The sequence below is a fragment of the Bos taurus genome, chromosome 4, assembly GCF_002263795.3.
Source record: "Bos taurus isolate L1 Dominette 01449 registration number 42190680 breed Hereford chromosome 4, ARS-UCD2.0, whole genome shotgun sequence".
NCBI lineage: Eukaryota > Metazoa > Chordata > Mammalia > Artiodactyla > Bovidae > Bos > Bos taurus.
Genome location: NC_037331.1, coordinates 110,836,850 through 110,857,482, shown reverse-complemented (window position 1 = coordinate 110,857,482; position 20,633 = coordinate 110,836,850). Strand labels below are relative to the sequence as shown.

The window sequence follows — 20,633 nt, the reverse complement described above, 5'->3', positions numbered from 1 at the left end:
TTCACCTTCAAGAGGCTCTTTAGTTCCTCTCATTTTCTGGCATAAAGGTAGTGTCATGTGCATATCTGAAGTTATTGATATTTCTCCCAGCAATCTTGATTCCAGCTTGTGCTTCGTTCAGCCTGGCGTTTCTCATGATGTACTCTGCATATAAGTTAAATAAGCAGGGTGATAATATACAGCCTTGATGTACTCTTTTTTTCAATTTGGAACCAGTCTGTTGTTCCATGTCCAGTTCTAACTGTTGCTTCTCGACCTGCATACAGATTTCTCAGGAGCCAGGTAAAGTGGTCTGGTATTCCCATCTCTTTAAGAATTTTCTACAGTTTGTGTGATCCACACAGTCAAAGGCGATAGCATAGTCAATAAAGCAGAAATACATGTTTTTTATGGAATTCTCTTTTTTTTTTTTAACGATGTTGGCAATTTGATCTCTGGTTCTTCTGCCTTTTATAATCCAGCTTGAACATCTGGAAGTTCTTGGTTCAATGTACTGTTGAAGCCTGGCTTGGAGAATTTTGAGCATTACTTTGCTAACATGTAAGTGCAATTGTGCAGTAGTTTGAACATTCTTTGGCATTGCCTTTCTTTGGGATTGGAATGAAAACGGACCTTTTCCAGTCCTGTGGCCACTGCTGAGTTTTCCAAATTTGCTGGTGTATTGAGTGCAGCACTTTCACAGCATCATCTTTCAGGATTTGAAATAGCTCAACTGGAATTCCATCACCCCCACTAGCTTTGTTCATAGTGATGCTTTCTAAGGCCCACTTGACTTCCCACTCTAAGATGTCTGGCTTTAGGTGAGTGATCACACCATTGTGCTTATCTGGGTCATGAAGATCTTTTTTGTACAGTTCTTCTGTGTATTCTTGTCATCTCTTCTTAATATCTTCTGCTTCTGTTAGGTCCATACCATTTCTGTCCTTTATTGTGCCCATCTTTGCATGAAATATTCCCTTGGTATCTGTAATTTTCTTAAAGTGATCTCTAGTCTTTCCCATTCTATTGTTTTCCTCTATTTATTGCATTGGTCCCTTTGGAAGGCTTTCTTATCTCTCCTTGCTATTCTTTGGAACTCTGCATTCAGATATATCTTTCCTTTTCTCCTTTGTCTTTTGCTTCTCTTCTTTTCTCAGCTATTTGTAAGGTCTCCTCAGACAAACATTTTGCCTCTTTGAATTATTTTTCTTGGGATGGTTTTGATTACTGCCTCTTGTACAATGTCATGAACCTACGTCCATAGTTCTTCAGGCACTCTATCAGATATAATCCCTTGAATCTATTTGTCACTTCCACTGCATAATCATAAGAGGTTTGATTTAGGTTATACCTGAATGGTTCAGTGGTTTCCCCCACTTTCTTCAATTTAAGTCTGAATTTGGCAATAAGGAGTTCATGATCTGAGCCACAGTCAGCTCCCAGTCTTGTCTTGTTTTTGCTGACTGTATAGAGCTTCTCCATCTTTGGTTGCAAAGAATATAATCAATCTGATTTCGATGTTGGCCATCTGGTGATCTCCATGTGTACAGTCTTCTCTTGTGTTTTGGAAGAGGGTGTTTGCTATGACCAGTGTTCTCTTGGCAAAACTCTGTTAGGCTTTGTCCTGCTTCATTTTGTACTCCAAGGCTAACCTTGCCTATTACTCCAGGTATCTTTTGACTTCCTACTTTTGCATTGCAGTCCCCTATAATGAAAAGGACATCTTTTTTTGGGTGTTAGTTCTAGAAGGTCTTGTAGGTCATCATAGAACCATTCAACTTCTGCTTCTTCGGCATTGGTGCTTGGCACATAGACTTGGATTACTGTGATATTGAATGATTTGCCTTGGAAATGAATAGAGATCATTCTGTTGTTTTTGAGATTGCACCCAACTAATGCATTTCTGACCCTTTTATTGACTATGAGGGCTACTCTATTTCTTCTAAGGGATTCTATGCACAGTAGTAGATATAATGGTCCTCTGAGTTAAATTCACCCATTCCAGTCCATTTTAGTTCACTGATTCCTAAGACGTCAGTGTTCACTCTTGCCATCTCCAGTTTGACCACTTCCAATTTACCTTGATTCAGGGACCTAACATTCCAGGTTCCTATGCAATATTGTTCTTTATAGCATTAGACTTTACTTTCACCACCAGACACATCCACAACTTGGTACTGCTTTTGCTTTGGCTCAGCGTCTTCATTCCTTCTGGAGCTATTTCTCCACTCTTCTCCAATAGCATATTGGGTACCTACCAACTTGGGGAGTTCATTATTCAGTATCATATCTCTTTGCCGTTTCATACTGTTCACGGGGCTCTCACTGTAAGACTACTGAACTGGTTTGCCATTCCCTTTTCCAGCGGACCATGTTTTGTCCGAACTCTCCGCCATGACCTGTCCATCTTGAATGGCCCTACAAGGCATGGCTCATAGTTTCATTGAGTTAGACGAGGTTGTGATCCAAGTGATCGGTTTGGTTAGTTTTCTGTGATTGTGGTTTTCATTCTGTCTGCCCTCTGATGGGTGAGAATAAGAGGCTTGTACAAGCTTCCTGATGGGAGAGACTGGCTGTGGGTCAACTGGGTCTTGCTCTGGTCTGCTAGGCAGGGCCATGCTCAGTAAGTCTTTAATCAAATTTTCTTCTGATGGGTGAGGCTGTGTTTCCTCCCTCTAGTTTGGCCTGAAGTCAAACTATGGTAGGGATAATGGTGATAATAGTGACCTCCTTCAAAAGGACTTATGCCAGCATGCTGCAACTCCCAGGACTGCTGTAGTCAGTGCCCCTGACCCCGGGGCAGGCCACTGTTGACCCTCACCTCTGCCCGAGACTCCCGGACGCTCACAGGCAAGTCTGGCTCAGTCTCCTGTCACTGTTCCTTTCTCCTGGGTCACGGTACACACAAGGTCTTGTTGTGCCCTCCAAAAGTCTGTTTCCCTGGGGGTTGGTTCTCAGTCCTTTGGCCAGATCCCCAGGTTGGGAAATCTGTTGTGGGCCCTAGAACTTGTGCAACAGTGTGAGATCTTCTTTGGTCTAATTGTTCTCAGTTTGTGGGTTGTCTGCTCGGCAGCTCTATAGCGGCACTAATGGTGACATCCTCCAAGAGGACTTATGCCACGTGCTGGGCCTCCCAGGTCTGCTGCAGCCAGAGCCCCTGTCCCCATGGAAGGTCACTGCTGACCCACGCCTCCACAGGGTCTAGGGGCCTCCTTAACCAAAGTGAAAGGGTAGCAGGCTCCTCTGTCCATGGAATTCTCCAGGCAAGAATACTGGAGTGGGTTGCCATTTCCTTCTCCAGGGGATCTTCCCAATCCAGGAATTGAACTCAGATCTTCTGAATTTCAGACAGATTCTTTACCAAGTGAGCTACAAGGGAAATCCCCTGCTTTTAATTAGTGCATCTTTTATTCTCTATGCTCCTTTCTCTGTTTTTTTTTTTTTTCTTTTCCCTTTTGCTTTACTTTCTCTTCATAGCTTTACAAGCCTCATAAACTTGGATAAAAGACATTGATTTTAAAAAGCTCTTGATGCTTCTTGTGTTCTCTGCCACTTATTTACTCTTGGATTCAGTGCACATTCATTGAGCACATTTTTTTACAGCTTAAAATCTGGTGTTTATTAAATGTGCACAATATTTGGATGTAATTGGCATTTTACAAAAATCATTAATGCCCATTACAAATAACTTATTTGGACAGCCTCAAAAATAGTTGGTAAACCTTAAAATACTGAGCACATATTATAGGCTGGCTGGGCTCTAGGAATAAAATCATGGACAGAACCTGGCACTACCTTTTCTCAGGTAGTATAAGCCCAATGGAGAAGACAGACATTATTAAAGAATCACAAATAATAAATGCAAAACCACAGCCATCACTAATAGTAAGAGGAAGAGATATGTCCTTCAAATAAGAGGATGTGGCCTAATTACACTTTCATGGAAAGCTTCCCCAAGAAGGTGACTACTGAACTGAGATCTCAAAGATGACTAGGAATATACCAAGCAAAGCAGAGAGAGGAAGTGCAAAAGACCTGCGGTTGTGGTAGTGGAGGGGAGCGGGAATAGTGCAAGGATACAAGGCACATATGGAAAACTGAAAGGAAGCCAGTGGCACCAACAGGGAGACAGGGAGGAAAAGTATGGCCCACAATCCAGGTTAAAGACAGTCATACTGAGTTCAGTTCAGTTCAGTCACCCAATCATGTCCGACTCTTTGTGACCCCATGAACTGCAGCATGCCAGGCCTCCTTGTCCATCACCAACTCCCGGAGTCCACTCAAACTCATGGCCATTGAGTTGGTGATGCCATCCAGCCATCTCATCCTCTGTCGTCCCCTTCTCCTCCTGCCCTCAATCCCTCCCAGCATCAGGGTTTTTCCAATAAGTCAGCTCTTCGCATGAGGCAGCCAAAGCATTGGAGTTTCAGCTTCACCATCAGTCCTTCCAATGAACACTCAGGACTGATCTCCTTTAGGATGGACTGGTTGGATCTCCTTGCAGTCCAAGGGACTCTCAAGTCTTCTCCAACACCACAGTTCAAAAGCATCAATTCTTCGGCACTCAGCTTTCTTTATAGTCCAACTCTCACATCCATACATGACCACTAAAAAACCATACCCTTGACTAGACAGACCTTTGTTGGTAAAGTAATGTCTCTGCTTTTGAATACGCTATCTAGGTTGGTCATAACTTTCCTTCCAAGGAGTAAGTGTCTTTTAATTTCATGGCTGCAATCACCATCTGCAGTGATTTTGGAGCCCAGAAATATAAACTCAGCCACTGTTTCCCCATCTATTTGCCATGAAATGATGGGACCAGATGCCATGATCTTAGTTTTCTGAATGTTGAGCTTTAGACAAACTTTCTCACTCTGCCTTGTAAGCCAACAGAACTTACAGCTGAAGGATGGATTCCAGTTCCACAAGGCCATCAATCCGCCCAATGACTGCCAGGCTTTTTTTTTTTTTGGTAGCAAAATTCAAATTCCAAATTGTCTTCATTGGTGTCTAAATTTGTGGTAGTTCCAAATGGATGGTGGGTTCAAATATCCTTGTGCCAACAAGTCTAGGATCTTATGCCCTAGGTTCGTGTGACTTTTAGCAGGTAGGGACAATTTCTTTTTAAAAAGTTACACTTTGAATTAAGCTACTTACGGACATAATGGATTATAAATAACATGATGTGAGCTACTGAAAACCACTTTACTTTTTATGTGTGCAATAATAAGGTGCAGTATAATTTATGGTTTACAAATTTATAGACCCAGAGTCAGAGCTCCAGAATACAGCATGTAGAATAGTTTACTTTAAAAAATTAATTTATTTTATTTATTTGTTTATTTGTTTTCCCGGGGGAGCTACACTGAGTCTTTATTGCTGTGCTTGGGCTTCCTCTAGTTCCAGTGAGCAAGGGCTACTCTTTGCTGCAGTGGGTGGGCTTCTTATCGCAGGGGCTTCTCTTGTTGTAGAGCACAGACCCTAGAGTGCACGGGACTCAGTAGTTGTGACACACAAGCTTAGTTGCTCCGAGGCATCTGGAATCTTCCTGGACTAGGGAACCCGTGTCCCCTCCACTGGCAGGTGGATTCTTATCCCCTGCACCACCAGGGAAGTCCTAGAATAGTTTTCTTATAACGTTCAGTTTTCCTTCTAAAATTGGCTACTGAAAAATTTACTTTTGCATTTCTGTGGCAACACCAGTACCTGTTCTTAGTATATCAGAATTCAGAAATCACACAATTTCAGAATTGGACGCAATCTCCATAGACCTTCTAGTTTGCCTCCTCTGGAAACAGTCATGTCTATCCATCTGGGCAAGGTGGAAGTCTTCCCTTTAATAAAAAGATATCTGGAAAAATATTTCCTCTCAGAATGAAGGTCTGATATGTAGCAATTCTTGCAGAGTTCCACCCCGAAACATTGCCTGTATTTGTCAAATAGCCTCTTGTACTTGTGAAAATAGTCCCAAGTTTTCATATTATTGAGGATACCCTGGGAGTTTTTAGGGCAGTTCCCTATAGGGGATTAGTTGTGTATGTAAGAATGACTGAAACTTCAGCAGCATCAGAAAAATTATCTGCTAAGCCTTGAGATAAGGAATAGGTTTCTGAATTAATTTATGCAAACTAGACCCATAAATATGAAGTGTAAAGAACACATGTGAAAAATGGGATGATAATTAGATCATAAAAAGCATTTGATATATCAGAACGTAAGCTTGGAGACTGAAAAGGACAATCTGTCTTGCATCACAAACAGAAAAAGATTGTAAATATAATCATGAAGTTTTGCTCAAAATAAAGACAAATTCACATACTTTTGAGGGAGTAAAAGAGGAATAAGTCAACAGAAGCAAATAAACTCTCAGTATATAATATGATCAGTCTGCTCTTTGCATCATGATTTTATGATTTGATATGCTACCACTTAGTGCTTAGAGATTTACTGAGAAAGGAATGCCTGCATAGGAGGTGACACCAGTCGTAAAGAGCACGCCTGCCAGTGCAGGAGACATATGAGAGTTGCGTTGGATCCCTGGGTCAGGAAGATCCCTGGAGGAGGGCATGGCAATCCACTCCAGTATTCTTGCCTGGAGAATCCCATGGACAGAGGAGCCTGGCGGGCTACAGTCCACAGGTTGCAAAGAGCTGGACCTGACTGGAGTGACTTAGCACTCATAAAACTGCAACAGTGTATCTGCATTTTGTCATAAACTAGCCTCTTTAGTTTGGGGACAAGAAAAAAAAAATTCTCTCCTTCTTGCCATCTGTGGCTTTCCCTCTGAGATTTCCTCACTCAAATTATGACACCCTGACTCCTCCAGGGAGTGGTTTGTAAATGACAATCCTCTGAGCCCCATATAGAATTTATTTGAAAATTAATTCCTCCATGTATAAGCAACAAATAAACAGATACAGGTCTAGGACATACCAAATCACCTTTAATGTCATTCAATTCTTCTGGGAAAAAAAAAAAAAGGAAACTAATCATTCACTGCAAGCCCAAATCTGCCATGGAAACGATAGCAAAAAATGAATAGCAGCAAGAAATTATGTGACAGATTGTGTGACAATTATTAGCATAGAAATTCAGAGCAAAGGGATGATTGTTCCAAGGGGATGAAATGGCAATAATTTATTGAGTGCTAACATGTGCTAAAGGGCTTCCCTGGTGGCTCAGTGGTAAAGAATCCACCTGCCAATGCAGGAGATACAGATTTGATTCCTGGGTTGGAAAGATCCCCTGGAGAAGGAAATGGAACCCCACTCCAGAGAATCCCATGGACAGAGGAGCCCGGTGGGAGACAGTCCATGGGGTCACAGAGTGGACACGACTTGGTGACTAAACAACAACACACGCTACGGCCCTTCTCAGTGTTCTCCACAAATTATCTCATTCCGTCTCACGATGGCCTAATGAGATGCTGGTGCTATTAATCTCAATTCACAAAAAAGAAAACTGAAGCTCAGAGGGTTTTAGTGCTCATGGTCACAAGTAAGTTGATCCAAGTTCAAACTCAGACAGTGTGACCTGTCAAATAAGGCTTTTGAGGCTTTATCTTGGACTTCAGCCACCTGGCAACCAGGGGTCACCCAAGAAAGAGCTTTCTCATCCCAAGCCCAGCTTTGGTCAGGGTAGAAAATGTGTTAAATGGTAACCTAACTGTAATGTCTGTGAAGCCCTCCTAAATACTTACATGTACTAAACTTCAGACTTTCGTTAGCTATTCTTTACCTTTTCAAACCAGTACTATTTAAAAATGTCCATAGCTCCTTTTCTTCTCTCTTTTTGTTTTAACGTTTTGTTTTGTACTGGGGTGTGGTCTGCTAGCAATGTTGTGATGGTTTCAGGTGAAGAGTGAAGGGGCTCAGCCATACACAGGCAGCCACAGCTCCTCTTCAAAAGGTCTTTCACCAGATGATGTTTAATAAGGCTAAGAGAGTTCAAAACCACAGAATCAACACCTGGAAATCTCAGGTCTTTGACTCACAGAATTGTGAGAGACCTCAGGAGCCATTTAGTTGACAGAAGGACTAAGAATGTCCAAGAGAAGTGAAACGACTTCCTGTGAAGGCACCCAGCATGGCAACCTCACAGCCATCATTAGAAGCCAGGGTGGCCATCGACGATGTAAGAATTACAAATTATTCATTCTGTATCAAGCTGAAGGGCGTATCTTATATCTTATCTTATAATATCTTATAATTTTCACAGTATTATGTGTGGTGCCAGACCCTCCCAATTTTTAACTAGTTCATGGGAGTAACCAAGAGGTATAACAAGTCTTTTAGCTTATTTGGCAGCATGCACCACACTATAAGCTACAAGATATATTTTTCATAACAAAATTGTATCCAATCTGTCCTTTCTTGAATTATGCAGGATGGTCTTCTAGCCTCTGTTTATGCAAACACATGAGTTTCAACATTTTCACCTTATTTTGGGAAGACAACAAGTGATCAGGCTTTCATTGTTAAAAATGAATGATTCTACGTTTCATAGATATAAAAATTAAATAAGCGATGAGTAGAATGAGCAGCAGGGAAGAAATAATTCCCTTTTTTATTTATATTATTGTTTTTATTTTGGTAGAGCCCTGAGTTCATCTGAACGAGAAGCACCGATTTCAGAGGTCTAAACTGCACTGCTTATTGAAATGTTTGGTTTTCTCAGGACAGTCTAAGGGACAGGAGGCTTGGGACTTGAAAAAGAGATGAGAGAGAGGTCTGAGGGTACTGATATAGACCGGCATGGGACAAGATGATCTGTGAGAACTTTCTAGGGGTAGGGATGGCTGAAGAAATTAAAGACTTGTAGTGGGTAAAATCCATGTGCTGTATGGATATACTGTATGGATATACAATCCATGTGCCGTATAGATATACTGCTATACAGCAAGCCTGAACAAGGGGGCTCAGTGTCTGGTGAGAAGGTGTCCAAGTGTAGGGTGAGCAAGGCAGAGAAAACAACAGCCACAGATGGAAGCAGGAGAGGGAGGGCAGAGGATTCTGCTCATTTCATAACATCAATACTAAATTTACAGGGAACAGGAAGCTTTACAGGTGTTTCTGCTTACATTTTAGAATTCATTGCCCACATTTTATTTCTGGGCTGCACTGCCTGGCAAGCAGAGCATCTTAGCTCCCTGATGGGGGATCAAACCCATTCAACTCCTGGGAATTCCCTGCCTTTTTACATTTATAACTTCCCATGGGTGCCAAACTAAATGCTCTTAGGACATTTCTAATATTTGTAAGTCATTAACTAAAAAAAAAAAATCTCAACTATTCAACCACTGTCATATATCTAAATTTTATTTAAAAATTAACGTTTTTAAATGTCGGTACTGTGTATTCAATGACATAAGCAGGTATAGAAAGTTATTTGCTTTTACATTTAACAGCAAAGTGGTCACTGAGATAGGAAGCACTTGGAACCACCAGCAATTTTCTTTAGTTAGAATTTCCATTTTTAAGAAACAAGGTTGCAGCAGTTAAAGGTGGTATTTATAGCACATATAACACATTGTACACAGTCTACTGGTGGAGTGAAAGTACTCAGTTTCATCAAAATTTTTTAATTCATCATCAGATATACAACAAATGTCATGGGCTGAAAGTTAACATTTTGATGTGACTGAAAGGGTATATTATTAGTTATAAGTCCTTTATTCCAATTAATTTTAATGTCAATCATTTTTGTTCTTTATTCGTTGAAATATTTTACATACCTATACATAAATCCCTTATAGGTAATGAATCTACTAAGTGTCTGTTTTATTTGTCTTGTATATCTTCCTATTAATGTTAATTTTTCTAAGGGTTCTTTTTTGTCTCTTCTTTTTAAAATATCCTCATAAAATAATAAGTGCAGTAAAATAAATTACAGATATTTTTTCTTAGTTGAGGTATTATAATACACACTAAACACAATGTCTGATTGTATATTACTACTGAGTGACTGAACTGAACTGAACATTACTACAAATAATGATATGAAGAGGATCAGAGAACACTTTTGCATTTTTACTGTCACCAGAACTCTGGTGATAGTAAAAGTTTTGCTTGTTATTGTTTTCTAAAAGTGAAATGAAGAGAAAGCATTCTCTGTAATTAGAGGACTTAGATATTAGGTTTCATATGGAGAAAAGATTGAAGACAACTCAATCTCTTTCCTCACTCCCTCTAACACACATGCACACACACACAGACACACACACACACACACACACACATACTATATAACAGATGACCTTTCACGTATGTTTTATGGCAAATCTGTCTTCAAAATACTTGGCAAGCAGCTATGCATTATTGGAAAATTAACATTACAATTATAAAGTTAATATTTGCCTTAATATTTTAACTGCAAAAATTAAAAAAAAATTATTTAACTTTTCAGGGTAAAGCTATTATGTAAAACAAGGCACATTGTGTTTTAAAAGTCATTTTCACATGCTACTTTTTAGTTTTTGATATTTAAAAAAATTATAGTCTTGTGCTTTTACTTTACATATGCAACTCCAATCGACTTTGTTCCACTTTCCAGCTCATTTTTATGATCTAAAAAGTGTGGCCAAACAATCAGAAAAGAGCAGGAGACACTACTGTCCAGAAACTAAATGTTCAAATTACACTCTGTCTGCCTCTCTGATGAATTGATAAATGAGAATCCAGTCAGAGACATCACAATAGCACAATTTCCCAAACAATCTATGCAGAAAAGACACTGCTTAGACACTTAGAGGCACATACAAGATCAGCATTCCCATCTCAACTGTGTGTTTACAGAACATCGGAAACACTGGTACTTCTTTTTGAGTCGTTAGGCTTGACAGAATATATTTTGACGACTTGAATACTATTCTAGAAAAGCAACAGAATAAACTCTGGGTGCTTCAGAATCAAGTGATTTACTATGTGGATTATTCAGGTTGTTGGGCTTAACATCGTAGCTGCAGACCTGGGATTGCCGTGCAATCACACGTTTAAAGTGAGATGAATTGGCACTCACAGTTGTGGCAGGTGGCCCCACTGTATCCAGTCTCATCGCAAGTGCATTTGAAGCTGTCCCATGTTTGAGAGCACTTCCCACCATGCTCACAGTGATTGGGCACACATCTGTCAGAGAAAGAGACAAACAGAAATAAACCAACAAGCAAATGAGATTTATGAGTGGCCAAATTCCAAGCTGTCTGGGCCATATATCATTTCAATGCCAGGTTGCCTTAACAAGGCAATTAATCCTTGTTAGTTTAAGCAGATTAATATGATTCATGATGGAAGGTGCCAAACACACAAAAGATGATGTATCACAGGCATGGTGTTTCCCATTTTTGAGTAAACAGTAGAAATTAACAAACAGTTGAGAGGTTCATTTACATATCACAGATTCATTTTATTTTCTTTTGCACAAAGACACTAGTTAAATTTCCTCCCAGTGAGAGACAAAACATTAGCCATCTTGTTTTCTGCACTATCTTTTATCAAAGCCAATAGTACCAAGTGAGAAAGGCTTTTGTTTTTTAACAGCAATTTGAGTCTCTGAAATGGTCATAAGAAATAGAATGTACTAGCCTTATAAGAAAAGATTTCTAAGTCTTCCTTACCCCTTCTCTTATGCCCTTCTGGCTAAGAAAAACCACATACATAACGAGGTAGCAAGTATAATACAGGGGAAAAGTACAGGTTTGTATTCAAATCTTTGTTTTTACGTTTCCTTGATGGCCAATTGTGATAATGTAATGTAACCTTTCTAAGCTTCACTATTCTCATTTGAAAAATGAAGTAATTATACCTACCTGATAAATAGTTTTGAGGTTAGGAGATAACGTTCATAAAGTAGGTACTTAATAAGCAAGAAATAGAGGGCCAACAAGCAGAAGCTAGGAATATCTAAACCACAACTTGCAGGGCACAATTTTATACTTTGCCTGTATCCTAGACATAGTTAAGTTGGAATCAGCTCTGGAAAACTGTTTCAATAGCACAAATTACTTTCTTGTTATGTATTAGCATTCAAAAAAATGTCTAGATTTGAATAGGAAACTATCTAAAGCAGAAAAGTCCACCCATATTAAAAAGGCAGAACCCATAATAGTGGGTCACAGGTTGATTGACAGAGAAACACCCTTCAAACATCAATAATCATAAAAGCCTGGTAGTGTCTTGCTGCAAAATAGAACAGGACTGACCTCAGAGATACTATTCTCCATTCCCTGTTCTTAATTTACCGTCAGCCATGCCTAAAACTACCCTAGCAGGGCATAGCCCAATTTGGCATGAAATGCTGTTCCTCTCTAACTCTTTACAAATCTTTCATCAGGCAACAAATAATTATCGAGCACTGTGGGAAACAAGATAAATCAGATTCCATCTGCTGCCTTTCAAGAGCTTAAGCCTCGAAAAGTAAAACATTGTATCCACAAAAATCATCATACGAGGTGGAAATAAAAAGTGCCATGAGGTAGGGACTAGAAATGCACTGTGGAGTTTCCCATGAGGGATCTAGCTCACAATGCTTCTAGTGGAGCCTCAGTGAATAGACGGACTGTAAGAGAAGAACACGAGAGGGAGAACATCATGAAGGGAAAATACATCATCGGAAGAGGATAATGATGGACTTTCATGAGGTGGGATGGAAAATTCACTCTACATTTAATAGGCACTTATATTCCATCTGAATTTGAACTGGGTGTTACTCAGGCTCCAAAGGTGTGTCTTCTCCAAAGACCCTATAACTTACATGGAGGTGGGAGATAAGATTGATGCAAAATGCAATACCAAGATGAATTTGATGAGTCATCAAAGCATATGAAATGTTACAGCAATGTGGAGACTAGAGTAGTTATGGGTAAAATATAAAGGGTCTAATAAAGTTTACAGCATTTCACTTGTGCCTTAAAAGAGGACTTGCATTTTTTATAATTAAAATGTTGAAAACTGTTCCCAGCAGAGGACTCAAGAAAGCAGCAAGGAGGAGGCAGAACCATGGTCAGTGAGTGGGTGCTCTGGGGTTGTTCAGGTATATTGACATAGCAAATTCCCTCTACAGGTGCGCAGGCACAGACCTCAGCCGAAGGCATTCATATACAATAGTCCTGATTCTCCAGACCATGGGAGGAAGCAAGGATACAGACACCCCAACATTACATAAAGCTAAAAATCATCTTTGATGCTTAATTTGGGATTTCAGTACTTAAATGCCTTTGTATGGTATGTTTACCTTCTAATTTGTTATGTTTAATAATAACTCAGGCTAATAGTGAAAGTAATTTACATCAGCTCATTATATCAATTAATTCAGGGGGAAGTAGTACAGAGTGTACTGTGTCTCAAAGGAAAACCTTGTTGGAATCTAAATGTGCTCTAAATAACATACAAATGAGAAAATCTACGTCAAAATGATTCAAATAAAAAGATTGGTGTGCACTCACACACACACAAGAACCATGTAATGGTCAAGTGAGATTAACTGAATATTTCTAAAGTTCAGTATTAAGAATTTCTTTAAAAGAGATCTTTTATTCAAATAAAAGTTTAATATTACTGTTTGTTTCTTAAAATTTATATTTTTAAATTGACATGACCCTTATGTTGATTACTAGCATTTTAATTCTTAATGGTGATAAATGTTTTATTTCTATATCAAGCTGATTCAAATATAATATATTTCAAACCATAATATTTTATCACTATATTAAAAAAATGTTAGGACCAGTTACTAAGCAAAACAAAATATGAATTAACCTAGCTTCCCCATTCCTAATTATTTATGTCTTCTCTCACCCTCTTATGGAACCATCTATTTATGTCCAGTATACCATTGGGCTTCACAGGTGGTCACTAGTGGTAAAGAATTCACCTGCCAATACAGGTAGACTCAAGAGACCTAGGTTTCATCCCTGGGTTGGGAAGATCTGGAGGAGGGCATGGCAACCCATGCCAGTATTCTCGCCTAGAGAATCTCATGGGCAGAGCAAACTGACAGGCTACAGTCCATAGGGTCGCAAAGAGTAGAACACAACTGAAGCGACAATGTGCATACACACACTGGCACAATATACCATTATCACATTGTTTAGTTATTATTGTTTGAGCATCAGTCTCTTCTAAAGTATGAGACTCTTCAGTGAGGGATTCAGATCTTTTGTTTCTTAGCATGACAAGGTGTGTAGTCCATTCAGTACATGCCTATTGACAGGCTGAAGGGATGGATGAACTCAGTGTTAGGAATTTATACCAAAGAACTGAAATAATTTCAGAGAAAACATCTCTTTTACTACAAGTGATATTGATTATTCCTATCTACGATTATAGTCTTAAATCCAGACTCTTGCTCTGGTGAACTAATTATTTTAGTAGGTCACAGGAAATGTATAATTTGTTTCAGAGCATGTCCTAACTTGAAAGTTTGGTTCACATCAAAAATGAATCAAAATGACTTTGCTGCCCCAACTTGAGAGCTACTTGACCAGGATGAGGAACATACAGGGGAGAAGCTGACAGGTGTCAATTTGCTGTGATCAAGAGGCTCCAGGAGAAGAGGCGGCATTCAGTTAACTCTGTCCTGAGGTTATTTGCAGCTGGCAAGCACTGGGCTGCCAACCGGGCAGTCTGAGAGACCCCGATCCTTCCTACACAACGGCTCTGACTGGAGGTGCAGGCGTAGGGGGACAGAGACCACCCTGGGGCTTGCAAGATAGATGAACATCTGGCCCAGTGGTCTGGCCAGACCTGCGGTGGCTGGCAGGCACTAAGGGAGACAGGACCATGTGCTCATGGATGGCCAAGACATAGCACTTGAAAGATAGGATGAGGGCCACAGGCTGGGCAGGATCTGGCTGCTCGGCCTCCTCTGGCTTGGCTGCCGCTCCTCGGCCGGCATGGCCCTGCCTTTTGAGGGCAGACGTCAGGATCTTCTTGGACTCGGGGATCAGGTCACCCACTCCACAACACCACGCTTGTGCTTCATCTTGTACACCTGGCATCAGAGTCTTTCAGGCAGAATTCTCCTTTCAATTGTGGCAATTCTTTCCAAAATGCTTCAGAACCCACAAGCTATATTTTGGAAGTTCAAATATATAACACACACTCAATATAAAGTCAATCAATATGAAGAGAGTGGCTGGATGGATGCAAGAACTCTATCCAGGGTTATGGATGACAGGTGCAGTTTAGTTTACCCTGAGTATCTCTTTTATTCCTATGCTTGATTTTAACTGTAAAGCATTGAGAAAATTCGTGTTCATAAATAAAAGAAACTGAAAATCATACCAGATGTGTCTGTAGCAGCTCACTTTGTAGTCCATGGACACTATTTAAACAGGGATGGTAGAATAAATTTTACTTCAAATTAAAAAAAATGCTAATCTGACAGCATAACTGAGTGCATTGGTAGCCTTCAAAGCATTTTGAAGGTGTGTTATTTTCTTCTCTACAAAGTAGGCTCCAGTCCATGGGGTCGCGAAGAGTCGGACACGACTGACCGACTTCACTTTAACTTTCACTTCACTATTTTCTTCTCTACAATATTTAAAAGTTAAAATAGCTGTATTTATTCTTCAAAATTTATTTTATTGAAATATACTTCATTTACAATGCTATATTAATCTCTACACTACGGCAAAGTGATTCAATTATTGTTGTCATTCAGTCACTCAGTTGTGTGTGACTCTTTGTGACCCCATAGACTACCATGCCAGTCCTCCCTGTCCTTCACTGTCTCCTGGAGTTTGCTCAGACTCACGTCGATTGAGTCGATGATGCCATCTAACTATCTCATCCTCTGTCATCCCCTTCTCCTGCTGCCTTCAATCTTTCCCAGCATCAGGGTCTTTTCCAATGAGTCGGCTCTTTGCATCAGGTGGCCAAAGTACTGGAGCTTCAGCTTCAGCATCAGTCCTTCCAATGAACATTCAGGGTTGATTTCCTTTAGGATTGACTGGTTTGATCTCCTTGCAGTCCAGGGGACTCTCAAGAGTCTTCTCCAACATCACAGCTTGAAAGCATCAACTCTTCAGCACTCAGCCTTCTTTATGATCCAACTCTCACATCCGTACATAGATACATATATATATATTCTTTTTTTATATTATTTTCCATTATGATGTATCACAGGATATTGGATATATTTCCCTGTGCTATACAGTAAGAACTTGTTGTGTATCCTTTGTATATATGAGTAGCATCTGCTAATCCCAAACTCCCGATCCACCCTCCCCACCTCCTTTCCCCTTGGCGATCATGAGTGTGTTCTCTCTGTTGGTGACTGTGTTCCTGTTTCATAGATAAGTGCACTGGTGTCATATTTAAGGTGCTACTGTTGAGCATCTTCTCTTGTTGGACACCTGTTTTTTCTTTAGAGAAATGTCTATCTATGCCTCCTGCTCATAAAATAGTTTTAAATAAAATTAAAATAAAAATTTTGCCTTATCCTTACAATTCATGCAGCTGGTCAGAGATCCTGGCTTTAATCACAAGCTTCCAGGGATTTCCAGTTTGCCACAGTAGGATCTCAAAGAAGGAGGACACCAGGAAAAGAAACGGCCCAAGAACAGGGAACAGAGAGGAGACAGCGTGTGGAAAGGGCACATTTGATCTATGCTGCCATTTATCCTGAGATTGTACTCTTTGTGTAGGCTCTCCTACCATTTTTTATATGATGCATTCAGAGTGACAACATAATAATCTCCTAATCTTAGTTAGTAGGTTTAATCATTTCAGAATCTGACTATAGACCTCATGTAATTTATAGGAAGTCATCACTGACTACAAAGGCAGTTTCATTCCACCTTAAAATGAAGCTCCCTGCTTTTAAACTCAGAGTCAGCCAAGGTTCTCCAGCTGTTTCATGCTTGCAAAGAGGCCAGTACCAAGGTACTTAACCTGCTTTCAGATTGCACAGATTTTATACCTGGACATTACATTTGCCACATTCTAAACTTTAGGGGAAAAAAAATTCAGGTTACTTATGGAGTATTATGTGAACTATTGGAAAATTAAAGTGATTTATAAATTGCTACCTTAGCATAAATGAGCTTCTGAATTTATGATTTTTTCTGTTCATCTCAGTTCCCAATTTTACTTCTGTTTATCAAGACAAGAAATTCATTTTGAAACTTTGGTTTCTTAAGTGTTATTTTTAATACTCCTGGCTCTCAGAGCTATTTCCGCTATCATGGTAGGGTTTTCTTCTGCATTACCTTCAATATTGATCTCAAAAATATTTTAGTACTTTTATTCTCACTCTAATTAGATTTTAATATTATTTGAAGGCATACTCTCTATGGAGCATATATTACTGCCTTATATTTGTTCTGTTCAAACTGAAGTTATATAGAGAAATAATCATAATTTTAGGAACTAATTTAGTATTTCATTACTACATAACTTAGTTTTATAGTTGCATAACCAGAAAAGCTAGTGTTATATTGATGGTGCTCCTTCAACAAGCATTTACTTATAGAAATATTTAAATATAGATATGGGCTTGGACTGCAAGGAGATCCAACCAGTCCATTCTGAAGGAGATCAGCCCTGGGATTTCTTTGGAAGGTATGATGCTAAAGCAGAAACTCTAGTACTTTGGCCACCTCATGCGAAGAGTTGACTCATTGGAAAAGACTCTGATGCTGGGAGGGACTGGGGGCAGGAGGAGGAGGGGACAACAGAGGATGAGATGGCCAGATGGCATCACTGACTTGATGGACGTGAGTCTGAGTGAACTGCGGGAGTTGGTGATGGACAGGGAGGCCTGGCGTGCTGTGATTCATGGGGTCGCAAAGAGTCGGACACGACTGAGCGACTGACTGAACTGAACTGAACTTAATGGGCTTCCCAGGTGGTGCTAGTGGTAAAGAACCAGCCTGCCAATGCAGGAGACTCAAGAGACACAAGTTCAATGCCTGGGGCAGGAAGATCCCATGGAGGAGAGCATGGCAACCCACTCAGTATTCCTACCTGGAGAATCCCCATGGACAGAGGAACCTGGCAGTCTTACATTCCATTGGATTGCAAAGAGTCAGAAATGACTGAAGCAACTCACAGCTGAAGCATGCTCACACGCACAAATGTAGATATATTTACTATACTTCATAAATTATAAATTATGCCTAAAACTTCCATTAAAAATTATCAGGTATCTTTGGTTCATATCTGTCTAAAAATTGTATGTTTTTCCACTAACCATTTAAATCATTAATTTTAGCCTTACAATATAAACATCTTAAGAATAATTTCTATTATAATAAATGTGAGTTTATTTTATTTGGTAATTTATTTTGAAGTATAATTTTATAATTTTAAAATATGTTACCCATAATTTTATGAATATAACATCTTTTAAGACATTATAGGCTCATAGGAGGAGAGGGAGATGCAAGATCATTAGTCCCTGTTTCCAGGTGCTGGAACACTCTGTTTAACCTGAATATACAACAGTAAGCTCTTTATAATCAGAACCTGCTCCAGTTACTCTAAAACAAACTATGGAGAAGCAAAGAATAAAGCAAATTTTGTCCTTAAGAAATTGTACTTGCTTTTAAAACATGTAAATAGCAAGTCAGGTCTCTCTATGCTTAATATTAAAAACTTTGCTACAGGATTAAGGCGATATACCACTATTATATGAGTATACTGAGGTTTTATGGAAAAGTTCACTTCTTGAAAAGAAATATAAACTTAGCTTAGTCTGGAAAGTGGAGGAGCACCTTTCCACATGGAGGGAATCCAGGGGCCTGGGCCAGTATGACTTAGTACAAAAGGTGGGTATGCAATAATGGATTGTCAAATTTGGCTAGAGATGAAAATCTGCATTCAGGAGGGAGGGTTACAGCAGAAAGTACGGCTGTCTGACCAAGCCCTTTCCCCTTTCTTCCTTCCTATCATCACCCTGATATTTTCAGGTATCTTCTCTCCTTCTCGTGACAGTACACTTTTGGGAGGGAGACTCTCCTAGTCTCCAGGGAACAGAAAGTACAGAGCCAGTCTTCTCAATTAAGTCATCAGCATGTTGCATGTTGTTCCCCAAATCTATGATCCCCTTCTCCTATGTGCATGCGTGAGTGCGTGCTAAGTCCGACTCTTTGTGACCCCATGGACTGCAGCCGTTCAGGCTCCTCTGTCCATTGGATTCTCCAGGCAAGAATACTCCAGTGGGTTGCCATGCTCTTCTCCAGGGGATCTTCTCAATCCAGAGATTGAACCTGCATCTCTTATGCCTCCTGTATTGGCAGCAATTTCTTTACCACTAGTGCCACCTGGAAAGCGCCCTTCTCCAGTAGCAATGGGATTTATTGCTATAAGAGCTAAAGATACCATTCTCTGGGCTCTTTGTACTTTAGGGGACAGGTGTTTTGTTTTGCTTTGCTTTGTTTTCCCCTCCTTATCTCCTTCCTGCAATGAATCCATGATGGTGAATGAGACCTGCAGCAGACATCTCAGGACACAAAAGGATGGCACAGGAAAATTATTAGGAGACTGGGCTCTGGATAACATACCAGCCCTGAGCCACCTATGCAAATGTTGTTAAGAAATATAAGTAAAACAGGTGAGGTGATTTTGGTCTTTATTGCAATATCAGAAATATTCTAACAAATACAGACCTTCAGTTAATCTACCCTGAGGTTGACCTACATCTGGCTTTCTAATATACACTTGATGCTATGCTATGCTATGCTAAGTCGCTTCAGTCGTGTCCGACTCTGTGCGACCCCATAGATGGCAGCCCACCAGACTCCATCGTCCCCGGGATTCTCCAGGCAAGAATACTGGAGTGGGTTGCCATTTCCTTCTCCAGTGCATGAAAAGAGAAAAGTGAAAGTGAAGTCCCTCAGTCGTGTCCGACTCTTAGCGACCCCATGGACTGCAGCCCACCAGGCTCCTCCGTCCATGGGATTTTCCAGGCAAGAGTACTGGAGTGGGGTGCCATTGCCTTCTCCAATACACTTGATAGTTACATTTAAGTCTTTACATGCTGCCTTACACTACTTTAGGTGTAAACAGCCTAAACAACAAATATTACATTTATGAACCTAGGCTTAGTTCAGGTCATAGAGTGTGTTAGTCACAAAGTTAAGGATTTTCCTGGAGAATACAGCCTTGTTTACTCATTCAACATTTATTTATTGAGTGCCTATTATGTAGAACAATCTGTGATGTTTAATTAAGCTTTCTTATCAAAAAGTTTAATTGCAAGAACTAGTATTTATGGGATATTGTGTGAGGAGGCATAGGCCATCCATTCCCCAAGAGATTCTGAACTTTATCCACATGAAAATAGAACCAGACTGTCAAAGAAATACATGGCAACATTCTATTATTTTGAGCCCTAATAAGATGACTTTCAGTAATTTGGGGACTTTTAGGACACTTTTTTCTAGCAATAAGAGTCATTGAAGACTCTTAAAAAATAACCTTATTTGGCAAATACGTATTTTAAGATATTAAAATAGTAAGATTATGCAGAATAGATCGGAGAGGAAAAACTAAAGGCAAAAAAGTCACCTAAATAGCTGTTTTAATGTCCCAAGTAGAATATTATAAACTTTGGAAGTAGAATGAAACTGCAAAGAAGCAAAAGGATTAAAGAGACTATATTATTAGATGATTACTTGGAAATAAAGCAAGCAAAAACGTCTCAGATATTCTGAG

At 39.8% G+C, this 20,633-nt stretch overlaps 1 protein-coding gene across 1 annotated transcript in view; it reads right to left on the bottom strand.

Annotated features, from left to right (window-relative positions):
• CNTNAP2 (contactin associated protein 2) overlaps window positions 1-20,633 on the bottom strand; it is a 2,325,432-nt gene that overhangs the window by 893,536 nt on the left and 1,411,263 nt on the right. The window contains exon 12 of the mRNA XM_024991213.2: window positions 10,996-11,102. Within this exon, the coding sequence (XP_024846981.1) occupies window positions 10,996-11,102 (107 nt within the window). The remainder of the gene's footprint in view (window positions 1-10,995; window positions 11,103-20,633) is intronic.